This window comes from Seriola aureovittata, chromosome 19 (genome assembly GCF_021018895.1).
Source record: "Seriola aureovittata isolate HTS-2021-v1 ecotype China chromosome 19, ASM2101889v1, whole genome shotgun sequence".
NCBI classification, from domain to species: domain Eukaryota; kingdom Metazoa; phylum Chordata; class Actinopteri; order Carangiformes; family Carangidae; genus Seriola; species Seriola aureovittata.
Window position 1 is genome coordinate 20,087,135 of NC_079382.1, and position 26,920 is coordinate 20,114,054.

Sequence of the window (26,920 nt, forward strand, 5' to 3'; positions counted from 1 at the left end):
GTCGAGGACTTGCCACAATGTCATAAAGCTCCTTCCACTCTGTATTGTCATGAGAACGATGGCTAAGAAGCAACTTTACTGAAAACAGTCACAACTTCCAAGAATAATCTATCAGACACAATCTTCCCCTTGTGACGCACATCCATCTTTAATCCAGATTTTAGAGATGACTCTGGGCACATCTAATCCCCCAAATAAACAAATCATGTCAGATTTACCTATGCCATCACTACTTAAAAACTCAGTGCTGCAGTAAGGCAACTGATCCCACACTATCATCTGTGTTGTTTATTAATGCATCTGCTGCTTTAAGGTAATACACTGACTCATACTCTAATATGTCTGGCTGTGGTTTATACCCACTGGCAGATCCTTGAGTACTTTGTCCTAAAAGGGACTCAGCACTGTGGCTCGTAATATGTTGTGTCTGGGATGAATTAATAAACATTCACACAAATTTCTCTGAAAAGCCAAAAAGGAAATGCGATATAAATAGTTTTGCAAATCCCTGTGTGTGTAAAGCCAGTGCCTCTGGTTAGTGTGGTCGGATTTGTACAGGAAGGAAAAGGATCTGGTATGAACTGAGCATGACCCAGATCTGGGGTTTTTGGTATGTTTTTTATTAAAATTTTGCATTTTAAATCATTGCTCGGTAGACATTAATAACAACCCTTATTTGATGCCCTGATCTAGGCTCTCATCGGCACGGGAGCTCAATCTGAATGTTAAGTCCTGTCAGGGAAAAAGATGATGACCAGTGACGTCTTCATGACTTACATCATCGTTGCTGTGTGCTTATGCTAACCTAAGCCAACATGTCCCGACTCCAGCCCTGTACATTAACACACAAACATGAGGATGATATCAATCCGCACATCTCACAAAGTGCTGACCTATTCCTTTTAGCAGCAATCAATCTGCAAACACAAAGTTGTAAGTCCGAAGAGGACAGGGGAGGAAGTTTGGTGAGGACGTTCCCACAGCCAGTTTTTAGTGTCAGATCTGTTTGTCAGTCTTTTAGACAACACAAAAAAGCTAATGGAGTACACTGGGAAGTAGCCTGATGTAAATCAAGAGAATGACACTTCAGTTACGGGCCAAATCCAATACTCTGCTCTCAGCTGGAGTTCGCATGTGAGGGATACAAACTGCCAGAACTGAGAATCAGCAGCTTTGAAGACTGTGAGCATATCGAGCCCTACTGCTGCTCAAATCTAGTGAGACAATTCCTCCTGTGGCCCCACAACTTTGATTATGTTCATGATGTCCTCACTTGCACCGAAGACTTGTTCTGCGCATACAAACACGGCGCGAATGTGGACTTGCAGACTGATCACAGCTTGATTTGGCTTTTGTGCTTGCTCAGTAGTTTTTTCATTAATGAACTTCCCTATTTTTGCCTTCGTCGGTTTAGTAAAAGAGAATGGTTTCTGTAATTTAGTCATTACTCATGTCACGTCCCACTGTTTCACTAAGGAGAGATCATTTAGAAATGTATTATAATATCGACTGAGGTCAGCGACAAGAGACTTTCTTAAGTCGTTCACTAAAGCTTCATTAAAATCAATTTATCACTCACAAAAGAGTAAAAACCGTGCAAAATATTATGATTATCTTCTATTGTATGGTTGTCCCATACAGATTATAGTGAAGGAACTAGGATCTGTGTTCAATGACGTGACTGTCCTCCTTGATCCTCCTCCAGTCAGTAATGACATTTTCTTCCTCTTTGAACTCTTGAATGCTGTGAGTGGGTTTGGTCTGGTGTTAACAAACAGCTGGTTTTGGTGTTCATTCAGTGTAATATTCCCCACACATATGTCACATATGATGTCATAATGATGTCATACACCATCAGTCTTCTTCTCTGGGGGAGTCCTGTCCTCAGGGTGTACCAGCGCAGTAAGCTGAAATGGTGGCGATGCTGAACACGTTAACAAACAGCATTATCATTCCTTTGGAACTTGTGTTTCTGTCCAGCTGATTAGTCTTTGTTTTGGTTTTCACCGACTCCTGAGAAAGACGGGCATGGTGCTGGGAATCTAGTTTACACTGGGTTTGTCTGTGTTTTCTCACTGCTAACAGCCGCCTGCTGCTACTGGAGATGAGGTTGATGAGATATCCACACTTGCAGTGTTTGGGAGTCGTCGAGTTTCTACTCACACATGTTTGGTTACTTCCACAAACTGCTCAAGCGTGCACTGAGACTGCAAATGTGTGCGGAGGTTTATCCGAGCTCACTTAGACAAACACTGAGACAAAGTTTTGTTGTTTTATTTCATTTCAACATAATGAGCAAATATATAGACTCAACCATACGGTATTACAGTTACAATCAGATGATCAAATGTGCGTTCAGGAGTTGAATGGAGTGCCGACAATTAACAAACCGAGTTAAACTTTATTTTTTCACATCTTGTATCACTTCCTTTTCTCTGCTAATGTGGCACTACATGCACCAAACATGCATTATGTTGTGGATCTGGTTAACTGCAGGAGTAAATTGCAATTATATGGTTATATTTCCTGTCCTTGCCAGTAGGTGGCGCGACCTTTTTCATGCTGAACTATTAAAATCTGCTGTGCAGCCATGGCGACGGCGTTCAATGAAAACTCATAAACTTGACTAAATAAGCATCACGAACGTCTTTTTCAGGCTTTTCTGACCAAACTAGAGGTGAATCTGGTCAACCTGCTAGGAGGAGGACGTGAAAGTGTAAAACATGTCATTTCCTGTTGCCAGTAGGTGGTGCTAAGACTATAACTGAATGTTGGTTGTTTTTTAGATTAGACTGATCATATATGATATCAATCTGATTAATCCAAAAGGCCCTAATAATAGCAATCAACATAACAGTTTAAGAGGGGCCTCGCATTGGAGGGTGTTTAGGCCCTATCAATAAACATAGCCGTTTAAACTCCTTTCAATGCGCCCTGCTGTTTGCAGACTCAAGCTGTGTGCAGCATTAAATCAGATCCCGGTTTCTCACAGTATCATGGAAAAAGGACAATTATTGCCTGACTTCTTTATTAAAATTAGTTTCACTGCCCCCAGAATTCTGTGATGTGTAGTTTTAAACCATATTTTCTCTTACCGCCAGTAACAGGCACCCAACCTCCACCAACTTGACTTGTAGACAGTGGTAAATTGTGGGATACACTTGGGATACACGCTGAATACTGCTTCCAAAATGGTATAAAGAGAAGTGTGAGTCAACGTTTGCTTAAGTGTGTAAGTGTGTGTTGGCGTATTTCAGACATGCAACACAGCAGCAAAGTTGTTATTCTGAGAGAAAGAGAACCGCAGAGTTGGTGATGATTGTCTGTGCTAAATTATACAACAAAATGTGTGTTGTCTGATCTGACAGCACCATCAATATGACAGCATTGCTTCACCAGAAATGAAACTGTTTTGAGATGTTGCATTGCAGTGGTTAAGGTTTGTTTAGATATAGGTGCAAAACCATCATGGTAAAAGTCAGAGAACCGTCATGGTGTGGATTAAAATGACTTCTTTGTTACATTCAGGGGATTTTAATCATCATGGTCACAATGATAACCATGTGGTTGCAGTGGTTCTTGTAGCTTTAAGTTGCTTGAATGGTTGAATGGTTTTAAAGGGGTCAAATGACATGAACCGGCAGTCGGTGGACGACCTGGAGCAAGATCAAGGAGGACGTTCACATCTGTCACCAGAGATACAACCACTTTGCATCATGGGACTGAAGTTTCATACTTGCATTAAATGGTGAAAAATGACTGATGAAGATTGTGACCGTTGCATGGAATATAAAACAAGAAACACTGATTATTGTTTTTAAGGCTACTCTAGGTTCCATACCATGAACCACAAACCATACAAGCATTAATTAAACACCTGAATCAACTCAACCATACTCCATCTGATGCCTCAGATTATTCGACGTTGTATTCTGCTGACATCTGCTGGTTTTGCTCGAGTAGTCCTAGCTGTGTCTCGTCTAAATCCTCTTGTGCAACTGGCAGAAAATCCACCCTGGAATTTGAATGCGGATCGTGTAATATTGTACGATTTCTTCTTAGAGATGAACAGCAGAGAGACAGGCTTATTGTGACAGGAGACGTTTTCAGATTCACAGCTGGAACCCGCAATCAGATAGAAAAAACTGTGATGAAAAATGTCTATCAAAATATTCTATGAACTTGCAGAATCAGTTACTAATTCATTGTCAGTAGAACAACAAGAAAGCAGATGAAATGGACCCTTTCATCATACCTTTATTTCCCCCTTGACATCCACTTAATGATTTAAAAAGTGTACAAAAGGAAACCTGTCAGTGGGAAAAGAGAGAGGAAGTCTGGAATGTCACGGCTGACTGCAGAAGTACATTTCTCTAACATTTTGCAGACAGCCTCTGTCCCTGAGCATGTGTTGATGTGTGACACACAAAGCATAATGGGCAAAAAAAAAAAAAAAGACTGTCACTCCGTATCAAGCATCCAATCAGTTACTGTTGCATGTGCCGGGAAACGCTGATGAGGAAAGATGCGGTGGAGTGATGCAATAAAAAAGAAACATCAGTGTATCTGTCAGTGGCGAGACCTCTGCTGGCGCTTTCAAATGATTCAGGATGTCAGATTATGAGTCACATTTTCAGGTTGTTTTTCAGAAAAATCATGTTGTTGCTGGTTTGGATCCAAATGACTTGGAGTAGAAAAAGAAATTCAGGGATGTTGTTCTTTCCTTCCCTTCACGCCTCACAATAGCTAGTGTAATGCCTTTTGGCAAATGCGTTGAGCCAACATTTCCGGGAATAAATAAAGGTTAAAGATGTGGAAAACAAAAATGGGGAGGATAATGGAAATGCCAAAGGTTATTCTCAGTGGCTTTAAGTGTCGAAATACATTTACTCAACTACTGAGTTTAGCTACAGTTTTTGATTAAAAAGCCTTTAATGTCATTGTACAGTACAAAATACAACTAAATTATGAGTGCTACTCCTGAACTGATTTAGTTCAGTTCATTTCGATCCTTATTAATTTTTATACATATTAAATTAGGGAATATTCCTGTTTGAAAGGATTGATTACAGATATGTGTCAGAGGTTTCACAAATATTTTTAACTAACAACGTATCAGTTTCAGTCCAGTCTGTGGATTTTTTATTCTTAATTTTTGTTAGTATTTCCTTCCATCAACACTTTCTACAGTTTACATATCATTAATGTCTTCTCCTCCTTGTTTATCGGCTCCACAATCTCATTTGCTAAATTATATCTAATTAATTTGCAATTTCTTTCTTATCATTTATGATAATATTGTTTAATTTTTCTCTTTTTTTATCTCTTCATCAATTCTCTTTTTTAATTATACTGTTGAGCACTTTCCATGTTCCTTGCGTATCATTCTTTCAAGCTATTCCAGCTTCTTGAGATAATGTTGCTTCTTATTAGACCTCAAACTACTTATTAATCTATTTTTGCATGTTTTATATTTATTCTCTACTTCTTTTTCTCCTCTGTGTCTTAGAAATCTCATATATTGTACATTCTTCTTTTTACATGCATTCTCGTATGTTTCATGGTTGGTATATTATATTACATTTAGTCATTTGGCAGATGCTTTTATCCAAAGTGACTTAGAAGTGAGGGACCTCACTGAAGCTTCAGCACAGTAGGAGACCTGGGTGTAAAAACTAAGTGCTACATCTTTTTAATAAGTGCAAGGAGATGAGGTACAGCAGTGCACTGAATGTGCATAGTAAGTGCTAGTTAGGGATGTTAGGGTGTTAGAGGTGTTAGGAGAGGAGGCGCTCTCAGGGGAGATGAGTCTTCAAGAGATTCTTGAAGACAGAGAGTGTGTAGTATTCGGGAGCTTGTTCTGCCGTCGGGGAACCACAGACAAGAACAACAGTAGGGTTTAAAACACTATTAAAAAAAAGAAAAAGCTTCACACACATTCAACACAATCCTAATATAAAAAGATAAATATAAAGTGTCTCAGTGCAAATATGTTTACAGTGGAGTAAAATATGATTATTGCACAGTGGAAAATTACTCAGGGATGATGAAAGTTGCACATTCATTTTGTATGATTGTGATAAATAAGAGTGCAAATGGATGGCAAATGGCAAATTGAAGTTTACTTGATTATTTCCATTTTTTGGTGTCATACTTCTACTCCACTATATTTCAGAGGGGAAGGATTTTTTTTTTAATTATTTTAATGATGTCACTCACTCATCTCACCACAGGATGGCACTATGTGGTTACCAGACTCTTGAAGACTGATATCACAGTGATACAGTCTCAGGTAAAGTCTGGTTTATTTTTTAACTTTGTGACTTATTTTGTTTCTCATCATTCTAATATGAATTCAACCTCATCAAAAGGACTTAGATATTTAATTTCAATATGTCTTTGCTCGCACATAAACTTCTAAACAGCAATAAAAACTGAAACATTAACTGACGTATGCACGAGCAAACAACAGAACAGACCTGTTCAGGTGAACGCTGCTGACTGGATTTCCCCTGAACTCAACATCTGGACATTCCTTTGCTCAAACGCAAAATACAGCTCTGTCAGATTTATGGGAGCTCATCATGCAGGCATTAGCTGGCCCCAGGCAGACGCAAACCAAGTGGCCAATTAAGGCCCTGCAGCAACCCAGCAGCAAAGCCATTTTGGAACTTCTTTGTCAGCTGTTTTCAAGCCTGTTTCACACTCAATTATAATTTAGCCCTCGGTCTTACACTTTAATGTGTCTTAATTAGATCGTTAAGGTGGAAAGATGCCAGGAAATAAAGGAGAGAGAGATGCCGCAATAGTCCCCGGTCAGATTCTGTGTGTGAGCCTGTAAACCAAAGAAACACCCCATTACACAATACATTTTAATTTAATTGTGGTGTCTCTGGAAAGATGAGAACCTCCAGGAAAGACTGGAGTGGGTGGAGAGGGGAAGTGTTGCAAGGACAGGTGCAACTGCAGGAAGGTTTGCAAGAGCACGAAAAGACTTGAGATACAGCAATCCAAGACCAAATGTGGAGGAAGGAAGGAACAGCAAAACCCCAAAGTGAAGCCATAACATCTCCATGAGGCCCGACCCAGTATTAGTCTGGTGCTCCTAATAAAGCGCTCAGTGAGTGCAAACAATGGTGACATGTGACTGTCTGTCCTCCTCGAGTTTCAAGCTTTATCCAAATTTGTGAGAGAGTTTTGTTGACTAGCAGATTTGACATGAAGTATCACATTCCAGAGAGGGTGACGTTATTTTCCCTCAATGGCAGAAAAACACTTTGAGAAAGTTTTCTTCTCGCAAAACTTGAGAGCCCAAAACATGAAAGCTGTGGCGTCATGTAGAATCAGATTTCTGCTCTGCAACTTGAGACAAGAGAAATGAGAACGTCTTCACTGCTTTTGTTCAGAAGTTCTCCGCTGATCATCAACGATCAGAGGCAGTGAAGTGGCCAAGAAAAGCGCTTTCACCTAAAGCCGTTGACATCAGCTGACAAATGACTCGGGGCTTTATGTGGGAGCACCGGGTCAAAAGATAACGCCGATCAGGTTTCAGGAGTCTTTGCTCTAAAACAACACTCTGCTTCTTGACATGAACTAAAATTGCATTTGAGCTGCCTTAACTTCCTGCTGTAATTTTGTGTTTAACAGAAATGTGCAGCTGTGCATATACATTTGCATTAAAATGATGTTTTTTGTTTTGTTTTTGTAAGCCACATAAGAAAAAGGAAAACATTTTGGAGACTTTGCAAGAGTTATATGCAAAGGTTGATGTCAATCCATTGCCTTGATGTTCAGTGTGGAGCAGGAGATAGGATGTTTTGTCCATCCCACAGAGCAGCAGCAGGAGCTCTGCCCGGCCAGCTGACATGGGGTGGTGGGAGTTGTGTGTGCTATTAATTAGATTTTATTCATTCATTCCTGAAATTAAAATTTTATGTATCAATTTATATTAGGTTTTTATATGTTACTGAATTATTCATTGATTAGAATTAAGCGCCGTCTATAGTCTATAATTATAACACAACACACAGAGAATCTTTATCTAAAGGCACCGAGTTGTTACTAAACTTTGCCACAGAATCTTCATCTTCATCGACTCTCAGAATCTACTTTTCCCCATACCCTTCACATAAGCGAGACTTGTCCCCCAGTCCTTTGCTTTATCCTCTCGCTCTGAAATCAATACTTGCAAGCATATTATATGGGTTTCCCGTGGCTCTTTGCATTGTGGATGGATCGGAACGAGCCCCGAGGTGAGTGCGACACAGTTTAGATCAGCTCTCGTTCCACCGACTCACGGGATGAGACAATGCTGTTTCTATACGGCTGAAGAGAGCGTGTCGGCGTGCGCGGAGGAATCACAACAGAATCGTGAAGCGACAGTTTCGCTGCATATATTCTGCCCTTCTCCAGTGTCTAGTTCCATTCTTTGGAGAGCTATTGTCTTAGTCTGACAGCAGATGAAGAAGAGCACAAAGAGAAGAGGAATGAAACATCCAGGTTGCTGGAGACACACCCTTCTTCCTCAGGATGGGGGGGCCACACTCTGATCTCTGCAGCTTGGGGGCCGGTACTGTAGGTGCAGAAAGAGAGAGAGAGAGAGAGAGAGTGAGACAGAGTCGCAGAACAGCGACTTGTTCAAATGTCACCATTCTTGAATTAAATACAAAATACTATAAATCTTGAATACAAAAAATGTGAGACAAACCTTCCCGTAACAAATGACAGCAGCAAGTTCAAACTAATTATGGCATTTCTTAAAACAGCAGGCATGTAGTAGTAAGGCTAAAGCAATTTGTTGAAATCAGTTAAGAGCCTTATTACCTGTTTTAAGGAACAGCTGATTGTCAAGGGCTTTCATTATCTTGCATTTCACAAACCTAGATTTGCTTGTGATGCCCTTCTTCACCTTTACAAGTACTTCCTGGATGCCCCCAAGGCGCGGTGTTTGGAGATGCTGTTCCTGTTCAGATTCTTTAAAAGGGGGAGTGGAGGCCTCTCTCCTGGTGATAATTGCAGGGGTCATCTTAGCTTGATCGGGGGGGGGGGGGCTACAACTGTGTAATGGAGAGTATGTGTTATAAACTTACGGCATGAAGTTTTAAAGACATCAGCGATATCATGGATTGCTCACTTTCTTTCCTGAGCTATTCATTCAATCAGTTATACATAATAATTCTTCTAGGTTTCGAGTCTGTAGTGTCACCTACACTTGACAAGTGCCAAATTTAAGTATACTTAAAATGTCTGTATTCATCATTTTATTTCAGTGGAAACAAAGTACCTCGCTTTTTGTATACAACTGCAAAAAAAGATATACTTTGATTACATAGTTTAGTAGTATAGTGTAGGTACAATTATAAGATAGTATGGATGCATGTATGCATGTAGTGTCAAGTTGAATTATGGGAAATGTGGGATTTTACTTTGACACATACAGAATAAAAGTCAGTATTTCTTAAACGGTCATTTTTTTCATTTAATTGCAATATTAAATTACTGAAATATCCCTTTAAATATTCTGTCTGAGTTGTTCTCATCGTATTTGAGCTGCATTTTGTTGATTAATTTACTTTTAAGACAGTACTAAGGGGTTATATAGCAGTTTACTTGCCAGAATTGACTCTATTAAGATCTTTTTTAGGCTTTAAAATGAAAGCTTGTTTCACGTGTCTAAATATTGGACACACACACATGGCTTATTTACTCGGCTCAGCAGCCAAGTAAGTCAAAAGTGGGCAATAGTTTTGAGCAGGGGGTTAATTTCGCTGGAGGAGGAACCTGAACTGTAACTGGCCAGTGTCTTCTTCTTCCTCCCCTCATTTGAACGTAGCGACAGTCTGTTGACATGTAAATGGGACGGAGAGGGAAGCGGCAGCAGCAGAGACCGTGTGTGGTTTTCACTTTGTAGTTTCCCCTCAAACAACAACATGCTCAGTACGGGACGGTCGGACTAGCTAACAAGCGTCTTCGTCGGAGTGGACACTTTGTGCGACAGTTTGTTTTCGAGGTAAGCCTCTTTCTTTATTTTGTTTGTGTGTGTGTTTTTTTTTTAATTTAAATATGAGATATCTGGGTTTAAACGAATGGTTTATTTTGTACTACGTACGTTGGAGGTGACGACGTCTGTTGAGATTCTGCTGACTTTAATTAACGTCCGTTCGAAATTCAAATAATGTTAGCTAGTTAGCTAACGCTAACTGTTTGTTACCTTACTTTTTATGTAACCGTCATGTTTTAGTGAATTTATCACGATCTCATCATAAATATATTCTTTCTTTTATCACTGCTGCTTCTGCAGTGCCTCCTCCCCTTAACTCCTTAACGACAAGCCGCGGGAATATACTTAAAATATTACAATAACTTGTTAGCCTATATAGTTGTAACTATATTTGAGTTTATAGTGACTTTATTTAATTAAATACAACACTTTTAAACGTCTTCCACGCCTCCTTGACCTCCACAATGTAATATAAATCACTGTGTGTGATCCCTAGTATGTTTGTCAAACAAATGCAACTATTTATTTGGCCATTTTCTTCAAATAAAATAATAATAATTTGAAATAACTCTCTAAGAAAGCTGCTGCATTTATGTGTCTGTGCTGCTCACTACTGAGTGCACTTGCCAAGATATTCCCTCAGTGTTTTCATTATGCTCAAGTAATTCCCCATTAGGGAGTTACTGCTGTTACACAACATCATATTCCTACAAAATGTATCACTAATTAAAGGGCAGGTTTTGGTCAAGACTCAGAACTATGTCTGAAAATAACAATAAATTAAGCAAGTGAAAAATTAATCAGGACAATGGATAGCTAGTGCTGTATCTTATGCAAATGGAGCTACAGCCCCGGAAAAAATAATGCCAAGGAAATGTGATATAAAGTAGGCTTAGATTAAATCCTCTCCACACCATGGAACTTAGCCTCAGGCTTAACCTAAATATTTAAATCTACAAGGGTTCACATTGAGGGTATTTAACAGTTAAAGATATGAGCTTATTAAGAAAGGCTGGTCAGTGATGTGTTACAATGACAACGTGTAGCACTGTACGTAAACTTACACAGAGAAGGCAGAAGAGCTGTTGTTGTCAGGAAGTAATAAATAACTTTGATGATGTGAATTAATATGAATGGGATTTGTTTATTGGGGGTCAGTGTATTCAGGGTGATGTAAGGGTCAAGTGAGCCTGCAGGGATTCCCTGTACAACAAGGATTCTTTAAGGTGACTTCCCTCTGGAGAGGTGGACCTAGTGAGATAATGTAAAGCTTGAGTTTTCACTTTCTATTATATGACAACTATATACGCTCACTGGACACTTTATTAGGAACAGCACACTAATACTGAGTAGAGCCTCCCTTTGCTCTCAAAACAACCACAGTACTTTGTGGCATGGAATTTCACAATTTGTTGGAAACCTTCCTTTGAGACTCTGCTCCATGTCAACATGATTGCATCACATTATTTGTGCAGATTTGTCAGCTCCACAGTCAAGCTGCCAATCTCCTGTTCTACCACATTGCAAAGGTGTTGTACTGGATTGTGGTGACTGAGGGAGGCCACTGAAGTTCACTAAACTCACTGTTCATTAAACCAGTTTGAGACAACTTTTACTTTGTGACATGGTGCATTTTCCTGCAGGAAGTAGTCATAAGAAGATGGTAAACTGCAGCCATAAAGAGATGCACATAGTCAGAAACAATACTCAGATAAGATGTAGCATTCAAACATAGTGATTGATTGATTTCAGAAATCCAGACTCATCAGACCACGTTTTTCCAGGCTTCAACTGTCCCGTTTTGTTCTTGACTGACAGGAGTGAAACCTGACGTGGTCTTCTGTTGTTGTAGTCCATCCACCTCAAGATTGGATGTATTGTTCTGATGATTTCTCCATCTTCCCTGACTCCCAGTTTCTGTTTGCTCAACCCCTGCGCTTTTCAATTCCCTGTGATTTTCACATAAGCAAAAAAAACATGTCTTTATTTTTACAAAAACCTTTAGTTCCTAAGAATATTACATAATTTGGAGATGGACACTTTCTACCTGAATACAGAGACATGTAATGCTGCCTTGCAGTGTGTGCTCTGTGTGAAGCTGATGAATGCATCCATGCAGTTAGAGTACAAACAACATCCTCATCCATGTGTCCATCTGCTCATGTCCCCAGGGGGGGGTGATCAGCACAGCACAGTGCTGACGAGGTCAGAGGTCACCAGGTGCATAATGGGCACATAATGAGTCTTAATGGGCCACAGGGCGGGGGTGTGTGGTTGGGGGCACATTTTACAGGATCCAGAAACTTGACACTGAATGAGAGGTGATTATTAGATTTGTCCGTCAGATGGTGAGATGGTGTCCATTATGAGCGTTTGCTGCCAAGTGCAAGTACAGACGCTGAGATCTGCTAAGTCCCATTGTACTTTGTGTGTGAAAATCAATGTAAAAGCCATCACATTAATTTTTGTAGTACCTCTATAGCATATTAGATTTATAATATTGATCCTGTAATGTATTTTAAGGAGATAATATCACTTTGTAATCAGATTTACACATTAGAATTTTAAACCCAGCCTCAGGTGGCAGTATAATAGGACAAATCCTGGGATTAGCACACTGTTTGTCATAGCACTGCTTCCCAGTGAGGCACTGGACCTGCAAGTGAATATCTCTGTAGCATAAGAAAAGGAGCTTTATTTAGTCTTTTGCCTTGCAGGGGCTCTAAATGCCACTTAACCCTTTGTTGCCTCGAAACAATGAACTCAACGGTCATGCGCAGTCTCTCGCTGTTTCTCAGACTCTGCATCTGCTTTCACTAAGTTTTTTCAGTGCAGAGGATTAAAGAATTGGGGTGGGGAGGGGGGTTGGTGTATGGATGCCAGGGCTCGACAGTGTGAGCGTGTCACTTGTATTTGTGAGTCTTATTGACCGCTCAAACTGCTTTACACTACAAGCCACATTCACCCATTCACAGTGCTTTTTCTATACATACAGGGCTTTTCTATCACACACTCACATAGATGATACATTGGGGGAAATTTGGGGTTCTGTGTCTTACTTAAGGACATTTATATTTGCGGACTGGAGGAGCTGGGAAAAAAACTGCCAACCCTGTGATAGGTGATTTACCTGCTCCACATCCTGAGCCACAGCTGCCCCAGGTATCAGTCATGTTTACTGGGGGACCGGTCCTGAATACCAAACAAGTGTGCATTTTCTGTTATTATTGTTGGTATAATAACAGGCTGTTGAGTTATTTTAAGACATTGGAAGAAGTAAACAGTGGCTCCAGAACTGAAATAATAGGTTCGTGCAATGGTTAAAATAGCATCTTACGAATATATGCTTAGCAGAATAGGTGGCTATCAGGAGGGCTGGGTGTCTGGGACTGGTTCTGGGTTTACATTAAAATGGAAGATAGTGTGTCCCACACATAGACTTTACTTACCCAACAGCCACTAAAGTAAATCCGGTAACCCGTTCTAGCATTTTTCCATTTTTTTATTCATCTGAGACAACACCAACCGTAGTCAAATAACCTGTCCCATTCCTGTTCTTTCATCCACCACAGTCTGTAATTTGTGTGTAAGAAATATTTTTTCATTTCTCATGATCACATAAAAGATCTCTAGTGTAGTGTTTTGCGTCGTTGATTCATTGTAGACATTATAGCACATTGATTTGCTCAGCCCCTTTGCCCTTTCTTTCTTTCTTTCTTTCTTTCTTTCTTTCTTTCTTTCTTTCTTTCTTTCTTTCTTTCTTTCTTTCTTTCTCACTCTCTCTCTACCCAACCCAAGCCCGTTGTGACCCGCTGGGACCTGCTGGGTTGGGCCTGTTTCGGACAAGAATTTAGAAATTATGTTTTGGTTCGGCTCAGGGTCAGTCATGTTGGCCTTTTCACGGTCATTTACAATGTCCCAAATTGTGTAACTGGTTTGTTTTGGTCTTTTCCTGTTGGTAAAAGCAAGTCGTTGAAGTGTCCCGTGACTTATAGAGTTGTACTAAAAGGCTTTACATGTTATTTTTAGCCTTGTGTAGGTTGACATCTGTACTGTTTATTTAGATGGCTATCACATCTGGCTCAGCTGTCACATGGATGACAGACGGTTTATTTCCAGCATTGACCTCAGGATTAGCCAACAGCATGTCAGCCTGCCATGTCTCTACACAAAACTGTGATTAAACTGATAATATAGTTGTAAATATCTTTCCTGCATTCTCTGGAGTATTTATGGTAACTTTTGTCCATCATAAATGCCCCAGTCAGCACAGATCTCTCTGCTTCACTGCTGCAGTGAGCTATCACTGAAACAAATCTTGGGATTAGTGAGTGGGTCAAAGGATTGTTCTAACCTGGTTTTGGCACTTTGTCCATAACTGGTGCAGAAAAGACAGATGGCTGAGATTTGAGTGAAATCTGCGGATAGAGGAAAGGGTGGTGGGGGACCTTACACTCTTGTCATATTGTCATCTCACTGATCCTTTGCATCTGTAGTATAAAAGGAAAAGCCTATGATGGCATTATACTGGCAAAATCTGTGAGAGCAAATGAGATTCACGCACGGCAATGTAGAGGAGCTGCACATGGAACTCAAACAGCTGCGCACGCACCTTAATCTTTGTTCAATCAATTTCATCACACGGAATAGTTCTGCTCGTGCCAGAATTATCGTTGCCTGCAAGGAGAAAACTATACTTTGACCCTGAATGCACGTGACTGTTATTCCAGAGCACATACCTACTATTATTGATCTCCTGCTCGCTCTCATTGGCAGTAAGCTTGTGGACCCAGTCACCCTTGTATTCCTAAATATAATTGGTTGTGTAGGTCCACCAGCTTGGGCGGCTAGGTACAGCAACACCGGTAGGACAAACCACATAGGCCATTTCTGTATGAAAAGTGCCCTGAGATAACTTTTCTTGACTTGACTCATAGACTAGACCCCTAGCTCCAGTCAGCGGCTCATGCATTGTGGAAAGCAGTTGCAGTGTTTGTTGTTTTTGTTTAGTTGTGAATATTGATAAACTTAAACTATGTGAAATTTCAGCAGTGCCTCTCATAATTCAAAAGCTTCTGTTAATTTATACAATGGAAACACTGGACCATATACAGGTGTGTGTGTGTGTGTGTGTGTGTGAGACAGAGAGAGATAGAAGCAGTGGGCACCTATCTGCAGGTTGGAAAGAGAGCTGGTGTGTGTGAGAGTGAGCAAACAAAGAATTATGAGCTCATAGTGAAAGATTTAAGTTTCCAAGTTGGCCTCTTATGAAATCTTTCTATACTGCCTCACTACTAAGACAAAAATGCAATGTTTAAGTGTGAGAATATGCTGAACAGTAGTGGATGGAGAGTGAGCGAGCAAGATCTGACTGAGTTGAAACAAAACTTGACAAAGAACAAAATTCTCAGTCAGAGAAGACACAAAATCAGTTCACAATAAAATCCAGGACTGAAATTCAAACACTTAGCATCTACTAACACTTAGTCCTATTGCTAACTTTGCCCAGATCTCAGCCTTACCTGCACTTGATTGCACTTGCAAGTGACCAGATGTCTGTCTGTCTTTTCCACTTCAATAACATCATACATATCCACTGTCGGAGGTGTGCAGTCCTGTTTTTCCTAGGTAGTCAGCTGGGTCGGGCCTTGCCTCTGTGCCTGGGTTCGACATGATGGATGGATTCTACAGAGTTTTCAACGTTTGGAAACAAAAGGGAATCGATCGCTTCCTGTTTCTTTTTGAAACTAAGTGGCTTGCAGCAAAAATTAATAGGGTTACAAGGAGTTAATTAGCAGACAAACGAGTAGATTTTCTTAAAATAAAATGTCATTTAGCCATTGTGGGGCACAGTGTGACCTCAGGGTTTATTGATAAGATTGCGTCACTGGTCACAATGTTATGGATGACATACTGTAAATGCTCTGGAGTTCCTACATCTATGAGGTCACAAATGTTAACATATCAACAGTTCTGTTGCTGTTGTATTTTCCTCTTCTTTGTAATTTTTGTCACTATAATTTCTTTCTAACTCATATCAGAAAAAATGCTTTTCAGCTCTTCCCACTTTTTCCGGGTATTAAAACAACACAGATACGAAGCAGTGAGTCTGCAGACAAGGCGGTTGTTTTTCAGGAGTGAGCAGGTTAATAAGTATTCTCCAGGGCCTCCTCCCTGAGCCATGTGAAAAGCGAGGGCTTGGCATTTCTTGTTTTTGAATTGAGTCCTGAGTTCCTAAAAGTTTGCACAAAAGCCCTGTTGCCTAGCGGCGTGTTAGAGGCCTCACTGCGACAGCAGAGCCTGCTTTGTGTGTGTGGGTCTCTGACTGAGCAGGATCTTCTGGAGAATCAACTGGAATGCAGCTGGGGAGAGAACTCCCCCCTTTGGTTTAATCTTGTTCATTTTCAGCTGGCAGGAAGCAGTCATTCAAATGCTTTTTGCAAAAGCTTTTTCGTGCATTCTTTGGCATTCCACACTTTGTGTGGTCCAAGTTGAAATTGTTGGGAATGTTACTAGGAAGTTTGTCAGGCACACACCACAGGTCACTTCTGCATGTCATCTTGAAATGTGGTTCTTTGTCCAATGTTTGTGGGCTTCTTTATAGATTTTATGAAGGTAGTCGACAAGAAAATCAAAGAACACTTTTTAATTTCTCATAATTTTTTAACATTTTAGGTTCATGTGTGGTGCAGATTTTGACTGCACACATTTGGGATACTTTTCACTCCAGCATTTTTTTGACTACATATGTTAGTACTAACACAATTATATGAGGTGGAAATTGAGTTAAAAACTGTAAATGAGAAGCAAAGTGGACTTTTTTTTAAATATAAAATGATCCATCTTTTGAAAACACAAACCACAAGCTCACAATTCAGTGTAAACGTGATCCAAGTATCACACAGCAGTTGTTTTGTAAAAGAACTGCTTCTAACATCATCACCATAGGAATCTATCCAGCAGTTATTGTTTTCACTAAGGCCTCATGCTGTCATCTGCAACAGTGAGGCCAAGCAGTGCCAAAAAGACCGGGAACGACACAAACAAGTTAACCTCTGTCTTGTGCATAACTGGTCAGTTGGTCGTAGTCTTTGGTGGGGATGACTGGCACACATTATCCAATAACATTTTGAATTTAACAGTACATGAAAGACCAATTTTATTTTGGATTTAATCATTGTATATAAAGTCCAATTCTCATACCTTTTACACGCAGGAAATTGACGTTTTTGTGAGTACTTTTGCAGTTTTGTTCATTTTTATTGAAATATTTGGTATTTTACAGTTCTAGTGTCTCAGTTACAATCTAGTTACGAGATCTAACAAGGTCTGTTAAACCACTGCTTTAATTATTCACGACTGACACTGAAGGAATCCAAACTTTGAGACGCTTATAGCAACTAGTTGCTCTGCAACCATGGGTACTGTTTGTTTGTTTGTTTGTTTGTTTGTTAGTTTATTAAGATTCCCATTAGCCTTTGCATTGCAGCAGCTATTCTTCCTGGTTTTATGTTAGCCAGGGATTTTGAAAGTAGCCCTTTTCCTTCTTCACTGGCTCAGTTGGTCTCTGCCCACCTGCACCTGCACCCTCATTATCAGTTGTTGTATCTGTGTTGGGACGTCTCGTTTGCTCCTTCTCTCCACCAGGCTCATTTTGCGTGCACATGTTAATTTAGCAAGGGCTCCAGACTTGACTTTTCCACTGGTAGCACCAACATGAGCACATGATGTGGTCTAACCCTATCCCTAACCCACTCGCAAAACTTTCATTCAAAATAAATAGAAGAGAAAAGAAACACAAACTCTTTTTGCTTTGGTTATGCCTCTGTGAATTGATTTGGAATAATTGTTTTTTCTAGAACAGTAACAATTTAATTTTGGGTATATAATTTTTGTTCAGATAAGCAGTGCTTGTATTGCTTTACCAGAGAGTTGGTGTAAGAGGTGTGATAACTGTTCGGTTTTAAAATTGAGACTGTGTCTAGTGAAAATGATTTGGCAGGGAAACTGTACTGCACAGCTGTGTTTTATGGTTGAGTTGAGATGAAGGGCTAACATCTTGGAATTAATCCATTTCTCTTTCTGGATTTAGCCATGTATGCCTGCAGCGCTGTGAATCTGTCTTATTGATGTCATCTGTACCATGTTGTCTCATTCTCCACTGTGTTTCCAGTAATGAAAAACACAGTCATTAGAGGGACTGTCATCACAGATTAGACTCCAGGGATCAGATGGGACATGCCTCTTCCTCTGCGGGGTGGAGCTGTACAATTAGTGATGAGTTGAAAATGTTGTTTTCACTGTCTCTCACATCCTGTGTTAGTGTCAGCTTACATGTAGACTCTGTAATGTTCCTGTGAAAATTTATTGTGATGGAGTGATGATCCCTTTTACCACTCATCCTGCTTTTTATAGTGTTATTTTGTAAGATCTACCACTCCTTTCTAGACAAATGGTGTGTGTACCACAAAGGTTTTAGGGTTTTTCTTTTGGTAATTCAGATTATTAACAATGTCACTGTGATTTGGAATGAGGTTTTTGCTGCTGTGGATGTTCGAGGTGGAATTGATTTTTTAGCAATTTTATATATTTTTGGGAAGTTTCATCTTTATTCAGTTCTATCTATTAAAATCTGTAAATAAACTAGTTACTAAAGTGGCGGGTAGATTTAGTGGGGTAAAAAGTACAGTTATTCCCCCTGAATTGCTGCGACGTATAAGGTAGCCCAAATTGGAAATACTTGGATGGGTTGCGATAGTCTGATCCAAATTGGTGAAATACCTGCATGAAGAGGCCAGTGCGTGTTGCACACTTAACTTAGATGCAACAGTCTCAGAGAAACTTCATCTCTGCATCACCCCTTTTACCTATTAAAAGCCTAGATGTTTTTCACATTTATACAGCAACTTGTGCCCAGGGTCATTTTCTGAAGGTTACAGATAATGTCAGCAGTCATTGACAGTACATTGAGGCAAACTGGTAGATAACAGGAAGTCTATGGGAGATTCATGAAATGCCTAACTAGGCAGGAATGCGTTCCACTGAGCTTGTAGAGACGGAGTTGTTGCATGACAGCTGGATGTCTGTCAGTTGACGGATTTAATGATGATGAGAAATAAGATGAGACACTTGAGGTGCGGCAGCCTCCTTCCTTTTAGTCACTGTCTTCCCTGTGGTTACACCAAAACCACAGAAGTGTGTCTACGCTGTTTACGGTAGTTAGCACTGTGTTCTTGTGATTTTTTTTATTTTTATGGCTCACTGTGTGAACGGCTTGCTTTGCTGTACAGCAGGCACTCTGTGACCAAATTTGACCCCTCTTTTTGGCTCTCATTGCAGATTATTTCTGTCCAGCTCACATGATCCCATGAGGATTGTATGGGTTTAGCAACCTGGACAGTGGTGATGGCAATCCACTCTACCCATTCCCTTGTTTTCCTGTTTGCCAGCTTACTATGAGTGGAGCACATGCTGGCTTGTTTTCACAGCATGTGTTTCCTGTTCTCTTCCCTGCAGCTGAGAGGATGAAGGGGATGAATCCTGGGAGTTTGTGGAGTTTGTAGCAACAGAAGAATCAGCAGCACTGGCGGCCTATCCAGCTCCTGTTTGACACCTCTGTCTGAAAGGAAGCTTACCATGAGTTAGAGGGCATCGGAGACCGTCGCCACAGCTGCCTTCCCCACCATCTGCAGCACTGTGTCTGGAGACAGCAGCATCACTCGCCCTGCTTCATGAGCCAGCAGGATGCGGCTGAGGTCCTCGCACTCTCCGAGCGCCTCCTCGTAGCTTCACACAAGGGCCAAGCCGACAATGTGGTCCAGCTTATCAACAAGGGTGCAAAAGTAGCAGTCACCAAGGTGAGTGTGTGGACCTGAATGTGCTGATGAATACTGTTGTGTTTTGTGTGTTATTTACCTTTTGAAGAGTTGGTCTGTCTATCTAACACTTTGGCCTTGAACAACTTACAATTATCTTGACAACTACTGACCATGAACTTTGATAAGGATATTCATGCTCCTCAGAGGATTTCTGATAATGTGGGCGACCCTGGAATTTTCCCCTATTACTGCAGTCAGTCAATTTGGTGATTGACAAGGTATCCAAAAAAAAAAAAATTTGTATTCAACAGATGGACCCGTTCTTGATGAAGCTGAAGTGAGTGAGTTGGTTCCAACAACTCTGGTGTGTTTGCTTCTTTGGTGCAGTCAATGAAAATCTGGCGCAGGGAAAATAACTGGACTGAGACTGCTTTAAAAGGTGGCTCTCAGCCCGCATACAGTCCAACTCTTGTGCATTTTGTTCGTGGTGTGAAAGCAAAACAGATTTTAACAGAAACTCAGAAAGCTCAACTATCATTAAATCCACCTGCTGCTCATTGTGAACTAATAGGGATGCGTTCTGATTCGTCAAAAAGTGACAGATATCCTATACTTTAAGATGGACTAAAACAGATTTGTCCTATTTCATTTTTTTTTGTTTTTTTTAGCAGTTTCTCATTACACCCCCTATAGTACTGATCCCTACAGTTCAGTTCTATATGAAATTAACTGACATCTGTTGACAGTATTGTTGACTTGTTGATCGTGTCACAGTGAATTCATTTACAGAAGCAACTGGTTTGCTCAATTTGACTCACTGGCTTTATCTTCCTTGTTGGTGGCCTGTATTATAGTGTCTTGGTTTAAGGTGTCACTTTACTTCCATTGTGGAGTTGTGTGACTCATGGTCTAGTCTAGTGAAAATTGCAGGGACTGCAGGGACAGCTCTTTCGTTTTCTGGGTTTTGGTTGGCTGAGTCATCAGTCAGACCTTCCTTTCACTGCAGGGTCACTACTGTCTTCTAGAGGTAACATTGTTTATTTAAAGAGCGCAGCAGCACATTTATTAACTTCAGCAGACTTGTAAGGAGGTGGTTGGGAGGATGGCGGGTGTAAAAAGCACGTGACTGACACACTGTAGTCGAGTGTTGGCATCCTCAGTCCTGTCTGTGGTTAGGGTTAGGCAACAAAAAAGGTTGAGTAATGTTGTAGTGACTATGAGCGGATATTTTATTGCAAGATTGTTTATTTTAGTGGGAAACACCTGAGAATATTTTACTGACGTGCTCAGTATCAACATAATTGCTACTAACCAAATATGTTTAAGAGCTCATGTTTATTTGCTCTCTCTCTGGCCACGCTCCTGTTCACACATGTTTGGCCAATCACAACCATTTATTGAAAAGATGTGTTTGCTGTACTGCCAACTTGGGATTTGGTAAAAGGTTAATTTACCAACTGGCTCTGCTCTGCGCTGTGTCACATGCTTCGTTGCTCTGATTGGTTGTAGGTCTATCCAGTTGCGTCCAGAGGCATTCTGCTCTGTGACCATTAATAACACCCCTTGGAAAGTGGAAATGAAGTGAGGCTCCAGACCCATTTGAAAATGCAAATTGGTCTGATGATGATATCAGATCGACCACAGTGTAGTGTTTTTTTTTTCTTCTTTACTTTCCCCCCTCTGGCTCATCTGCATCTCTTAAATGAGTTAGAAACAAAACAGAGCGTGAAAAGTGTTAGAAGCACTGGAGCTGCTGAACCTTGACTGTGCATGACTGTGTCGCCTGTGATATCAGTGAGGAGATAATACCTTCTTTTCTAGATGTTTCTGTTGGATTTGCTCGGATTAGCAGGCTTTCCTTTGCGAACATCTTATGGGTCGGATATCAGTTTGAAGTTTTTGATACTAGCACCAATCTGATACCTAATTACTAAAGTACTAAAGTTTTTAATTCTTTTATAATTTCCTTCCTTACTTCCTTCATCACGGCACAGAGTTTGCTCAGTTTCCATTTTAGGCAGTTTTTATCCCCTTTCCCTGGTAACACTGAAACATGAGCAAATATCTAAAAACCCTCCATGCTTACCACCTCCTTAATGTCAGAATTTGGAAGCCTGGATTTACAATCAGATTACCATACTTCAGATCCTTGTACTGTACAGTGAGTTAATTTTCTCTTCCTAGATATTAAAATACAAAGGTTTCACCAGCTGAGAGTGAATGAAACTCAAATTTAGCTGACTGTGAATTGACCCAGCACACTATCTCCACACTGAGTAACCCCCACCAGAAGTGGCCAGTGTATTGTATGCACCCAGATGTTTAACAGTATCACAGCTGAACTGCTGTGTGGCCAGATGGATCACACTGACACAGCTTTCAGTCTAAGAGCCACACACACACACACACACACACACACACACACACACACACACACACACACACGGTGACACTCAGACACGCAGTCAGGCAACACAGCCCCCTGAGGCTGTGCTTTATTCTTTCATCCCAGCTCTCGCATTTCCTGTAAACACAGCAGAGTTCAAAGGTCGTTCACAAAGACATGATGTAATCCTCCCTTGTGCCAGTTAGTGCTAATGCTCAACTACAAAAATGGCCTTGATCTTAGATGAGGTTCAGTGAGAACAGGCAGAGTACCTCATCAGTGCTGGGTGACAAACCTCAACACGCAAAGCAAAGTTCTTGTATAGCTGCTTCTTGTTTTGACTTTAAACCTCAGCTTATTATGTTGAAAGAAAAGAAGAAATTAGTTGTTTTTGTTTAGTAGCAGTAGCAGTTTGACACAGAAATCTACTAGCTGTTTCCAGAGCTTTTAACTGCATTTTATGGGGTTCATCAACTATGGAATTTAAGTCACGTGATAACAGGTGGTCAGATGCTAATACCCGTCTCTAACCCCTTCGTTACTGTTGGCACACCTGTTAAGAAGTCCATTGTGACATAGCATATATTGTACACAATTTACAACAACTTTTTTACCAGTGTAAAAAAGAGTAAACCTCCTGTGTTATGTGGTTACATGAGAGTTGGGTTAGAGTGAGTATATGTTATGTGTGATGGTACTTTAGTTGTGTGTCTTGTTTCAGGTGTTTTGGGGGATTCTTGTAGCGTCCTAGCAACCTGTGTAGTATAATGTTACTACCAGACTAAAGTCCACAGCATCTCTGTCATAGATGGTTTACAGTTACAGTTTTATCAGACCTGTGACCTCACATTGTTTTCATGGCTCTGTGTTGGGCAGCTTGAGACTAATGTACCTGTAGTGATGTGAACAGCCTGTATCTGTGTCTCCATAATGGAGAAACTTAAGCTATCCATGTACAGTGTAGATCAAAGCTTGTAGATCTCCACACAGTTTACCTTTTACAGTCTGCAGTATGATCCTAATGACGAGACACAGGAATTTCTTCTCTGAGCGGCCGTCATAAATCTGCTTCTCCAGACACAGTAACAACAGGTTTTTCTTTTGAGCTTCATGTTTCCTGGAATAACAACAAGTTTAACTTTGTCTTGATTAAACTGAAATAATTAGTTTATTGATATACTCTATATCAGATGCCTGAAATAAAAGAGAACTTATGTAAAGCCAGTGCTGAGTACCATTCACGTGTGACTGCTTTATCATCCTGCATGTTTTTGCATTTTCTGTTCTGGCACTGCAAACCAATTTTCCATGGGAACACGAACACATGGCATCATATTGTAACAGCTATAACAATATGACATGTGCTACTGCTCGCTCTCATGATTGTGTTCCAACTAGCTGTATTTGGGTATTTTGGCAAGGCGCCATTATGAAAAGCTTAATCTGGGATAAAGGAGGTAGAGTTTCATATGAAACATTCCTCCGCTCAGGAAAAGGAATGTAGGGATAATATGATGAATGGGACTGAGAAAGAAAAACATAAATCAGATGAAAAGAAAAGAAGGCAAAAGGATTAAGTACGGCGTTAGATGAGGTTAGTAATGAATATGGGAGGAAAAAGAGAGTGATGGTTTAGCTTCCAGCTCCTGATCAACTCCGGGTTTACAATCTGGAGAGTTCATAGGTCGACTGTTTCAGCCGCTCAGTGAGAGAAACAGCTTGATTTTCATTTGAGTTTTTATTTGTAACTAGAAAAAACAAATGAAACAATGTGAACAATTCAGAAGAACATCTCAACAGTTACATACATTAGGTTTGTAGCTTCATTCTCAACCTTGGAAATGGTAGTTTGACACACACAAAAAAAAAAAAATCTGAACTCAAAGTCCATTTACTAGCTTTTCTGGTGCTTTCAAACACATCTCATGTTCTTCCTTCAAGCTAGTTAGTTAGGGGATCTTAATACTTTTTATCAAACCTGCATGCACGCTGTTTCTAACACATAAATTTGATAATGTTCCCTTTAATTTATGTTAAGAAAACACACAGGTGTTTTCACTCTGGGGTCATGACACTACATGTACCAGTGAGAATGAGGAAGCTGTGAGTTGTCCCACCTTAACAAATGCAACACAAACTATCACGAGAATGAGGCAAAGTCTGTACACACCCACACACACAGTCTGTACACACCCACACAGATTATAGAAGAGGATTAATCAGGAAAACTCCTCTATAGGCCTTTAAAGAATTGTGAATTGTGTTTTGACTGGGACATTTTATAGTTGGAAAATTAAACTGTAGTCAACACACTATGGAATGGAAACTCTGTTTACATGGCTTCAAACATGTCTTATTGAAAAGCAATTTTTTTCTAGCATCCAGGCTTCCAGAAATGACAGGCCTCACAGTTTGTATGTAAAATGTAGGTAACCAGCAGTTGGAGCATGTCAATGCTTGGATAGACATGAAACTCTCTTATTTGGATCATCACTGCAAAATATAAACATCTGAAAACATCTGGTTCTTTCATAAAAAGACAAAGGTGCAACCCTGTGGAGATAAGACCAGGAGAAGAGCAGTCATCTATGAGAAACATCTGGTTTTAAAGTTCTTTTACATGCACTACTTTCTACTAAAGGTAGAAATTAAAGATTATTTTTAGTGGATCAGTTTATGTCAGTAATCTTTCAGATTTGGTGTTTTCTTCTCAGTTGCAGAGTTTGACTGACAGGATATTATTATAAGAAATCTTTCAAACTGTATATTTTCACTTTTATAGGGATGAAATCCTCCCCTTTTGCAAGGAGAGGTTCCCGTTAAACAATCTTTGAACATATGCTTTATATGTTCAGAATTTACTTTTGGGTAATTTACACAACACAAACCAACAGAGCATTAGGACGTGAACTCAACATACCGACTGCCACTGAAAAACCAAACCCTCAGAGTCACAAACAGACCTTCAGTCAGTCCGGAGACAACAGAGCTGCTAGCTTGAGACCTGCTGTTTACCTGAGCTTGGTCAGTGGCTTCCCTCCAAGCCTGGCCCAGTGTAACCCAACCCCAGGAACCACATGAATGCAGAGCAGAGCCGAGACGCTCCCAAATAAAAGCACAAACCTTCAAACGCTGAGATAATACCTGGCATGTAATGCGGTTTGTGCTGTTGTGTGGGAAACACACTTGATCTGTCATTAAACTGTATTTACTCAGTATAATTACAGATTAAAAGAGATTGTCTAGATCTTGTGTTTGAAGTTTGAGTGTATGGCTACATCCTGCTCTGTCATTCATTCATTCATTCAACCTTTATTTAAACTTGGAAATACATTGAGATGGATGTTTGATGTAATGCTCAAAATTTCAGGATGTGTTTGAGGGGCTGAAAGAAAGTTTCCTGCTGTTGATGTCCCATATATCATGGAAACATAGAGAGCATTCAAACTGCTGCGTTTTCCATTATCACAGTGTCAGTTACAAAAATAGCATGCAAATAGTTTTTTGTTTTATTTTTGTTTTACTTGTTTGTGGGAAATTTTTTTAACTATCTTTTTAGCCCTTGAACAGATCTTAAACAGCAGTGGCTGTAAACCAGCAACCAAATCACATCACCCCATGTGCAACATCAATTCATTATATAACAGTTTACGACATCACATAGAGGGGTAGAAGATTAGAAACATATAGTGAGAAATACATATACCCTTAAATGTTTCACATTGACTGAGTAAATTAATATAAAACGAATGCTTCAGGAGCATCAACTGCAACATACATGTTATTAAGGCTGCAAAAAGCTAACGTCACTTTAACAGCAACATGTTGTTCTTTATCTAGTTACTCCGAATAATCCATAGACTGTGCTGTAGGAAATACATCTAGCTTTTAAAAAAAAAAAAAAAAAAAATTTAAATCCTGTTAGTACCACCAATGAAATTCAATTTATTTACACTGTATTTGGATGGAAGCAGAGATCTTTGACGTGGGCAAATAAAACTAAACAAAGCTGTCTGCATGGCTAGACACGACCGGAGGCAAGTACAAAATATTAGTTTTTGTAATTTGGGTGAACAGATCCTTTAAACCTCCCCAAAGTTAAGTAACCTTTTTGCCTCAGTGCCCACCCACAGATGCTTATAGTGGCAGGATGCAGGGTTTATCCTCTACCCGGCTAACATGAACAGCTGTGCACTGATTGTGCACTGTTCTCTTAAACCATGGATTAAGGATCTGTTTGTTTTCTGTCGACTCATTACTGAGATGTATTGTACTCTTGTCTTCTGTCATGCCACCAGCTATCACCACGGTTACTTACACTGCAGCAATATCTGACTCACTGCACTGTGACTTGGTGTGTGGTAAAGCTGTGGTGGCGTCTTTTAATCAGCTTTGTGTGCTTACATTGCGTGCACTGCTGTGTGTTGTTTGGTGGGTTGAGTTGTTTGTGTGTTTTGTGTCCACAGTATGGCAGGAGCCCGCTTCACTTGGCCGCCTATAAAGGCCACATTGAGGTTGTGCGCATCCTGCTCAAAGCTGGCTGCGACCTGGACATCCAAGACGACGTGAGTAGACTCATCTGCGTCGGCCGTGTTTACAGCTCTCATCCACCTCCGACTTGCACTGCGGTCCTGATTGATGGTCACCAGCAGCTGCTTCTCTTTTTGCTTTCAGCTCTATTAAATTGGAATAATTTTTTTTTTTTTTTTTTAATAC

General features: G+C 40.2%; 1 protein-coding gene across 2 annotated transcripts in view; it reads left to right on the forward strand.

The window, feature by feature from the left end:
• Positions 1–9,839: 9,839 nt before the first annotated feature.
• Positions 9,840–26,920, forward strand: part of ankrd6b (ankyrin repeat domain 6b) — a 32,755-nt gene continuing 15,674 nt past the window's right edge. For both annotated transcript variants that reach the window (XM_056405577.1, XM_056405578.1), the window contains exons 1-3: positions 9,840–10,009; positions 19,517–19,857; positions 26,671–26,769. In XM_056405577.1, the coding sequence (XP_056261552.1) occupies positions 19,732–19,857; positions 26,671–26,769 (225 nt within the window). In that variant the 5' untranslated portion in view covers positions 9,840–10,009; positions 19,517–19,731. The remainder of the gene's footprint in view (positions 10,010–19,516; positions 19,858–26,670; positions 26,770–26,920) is intronic.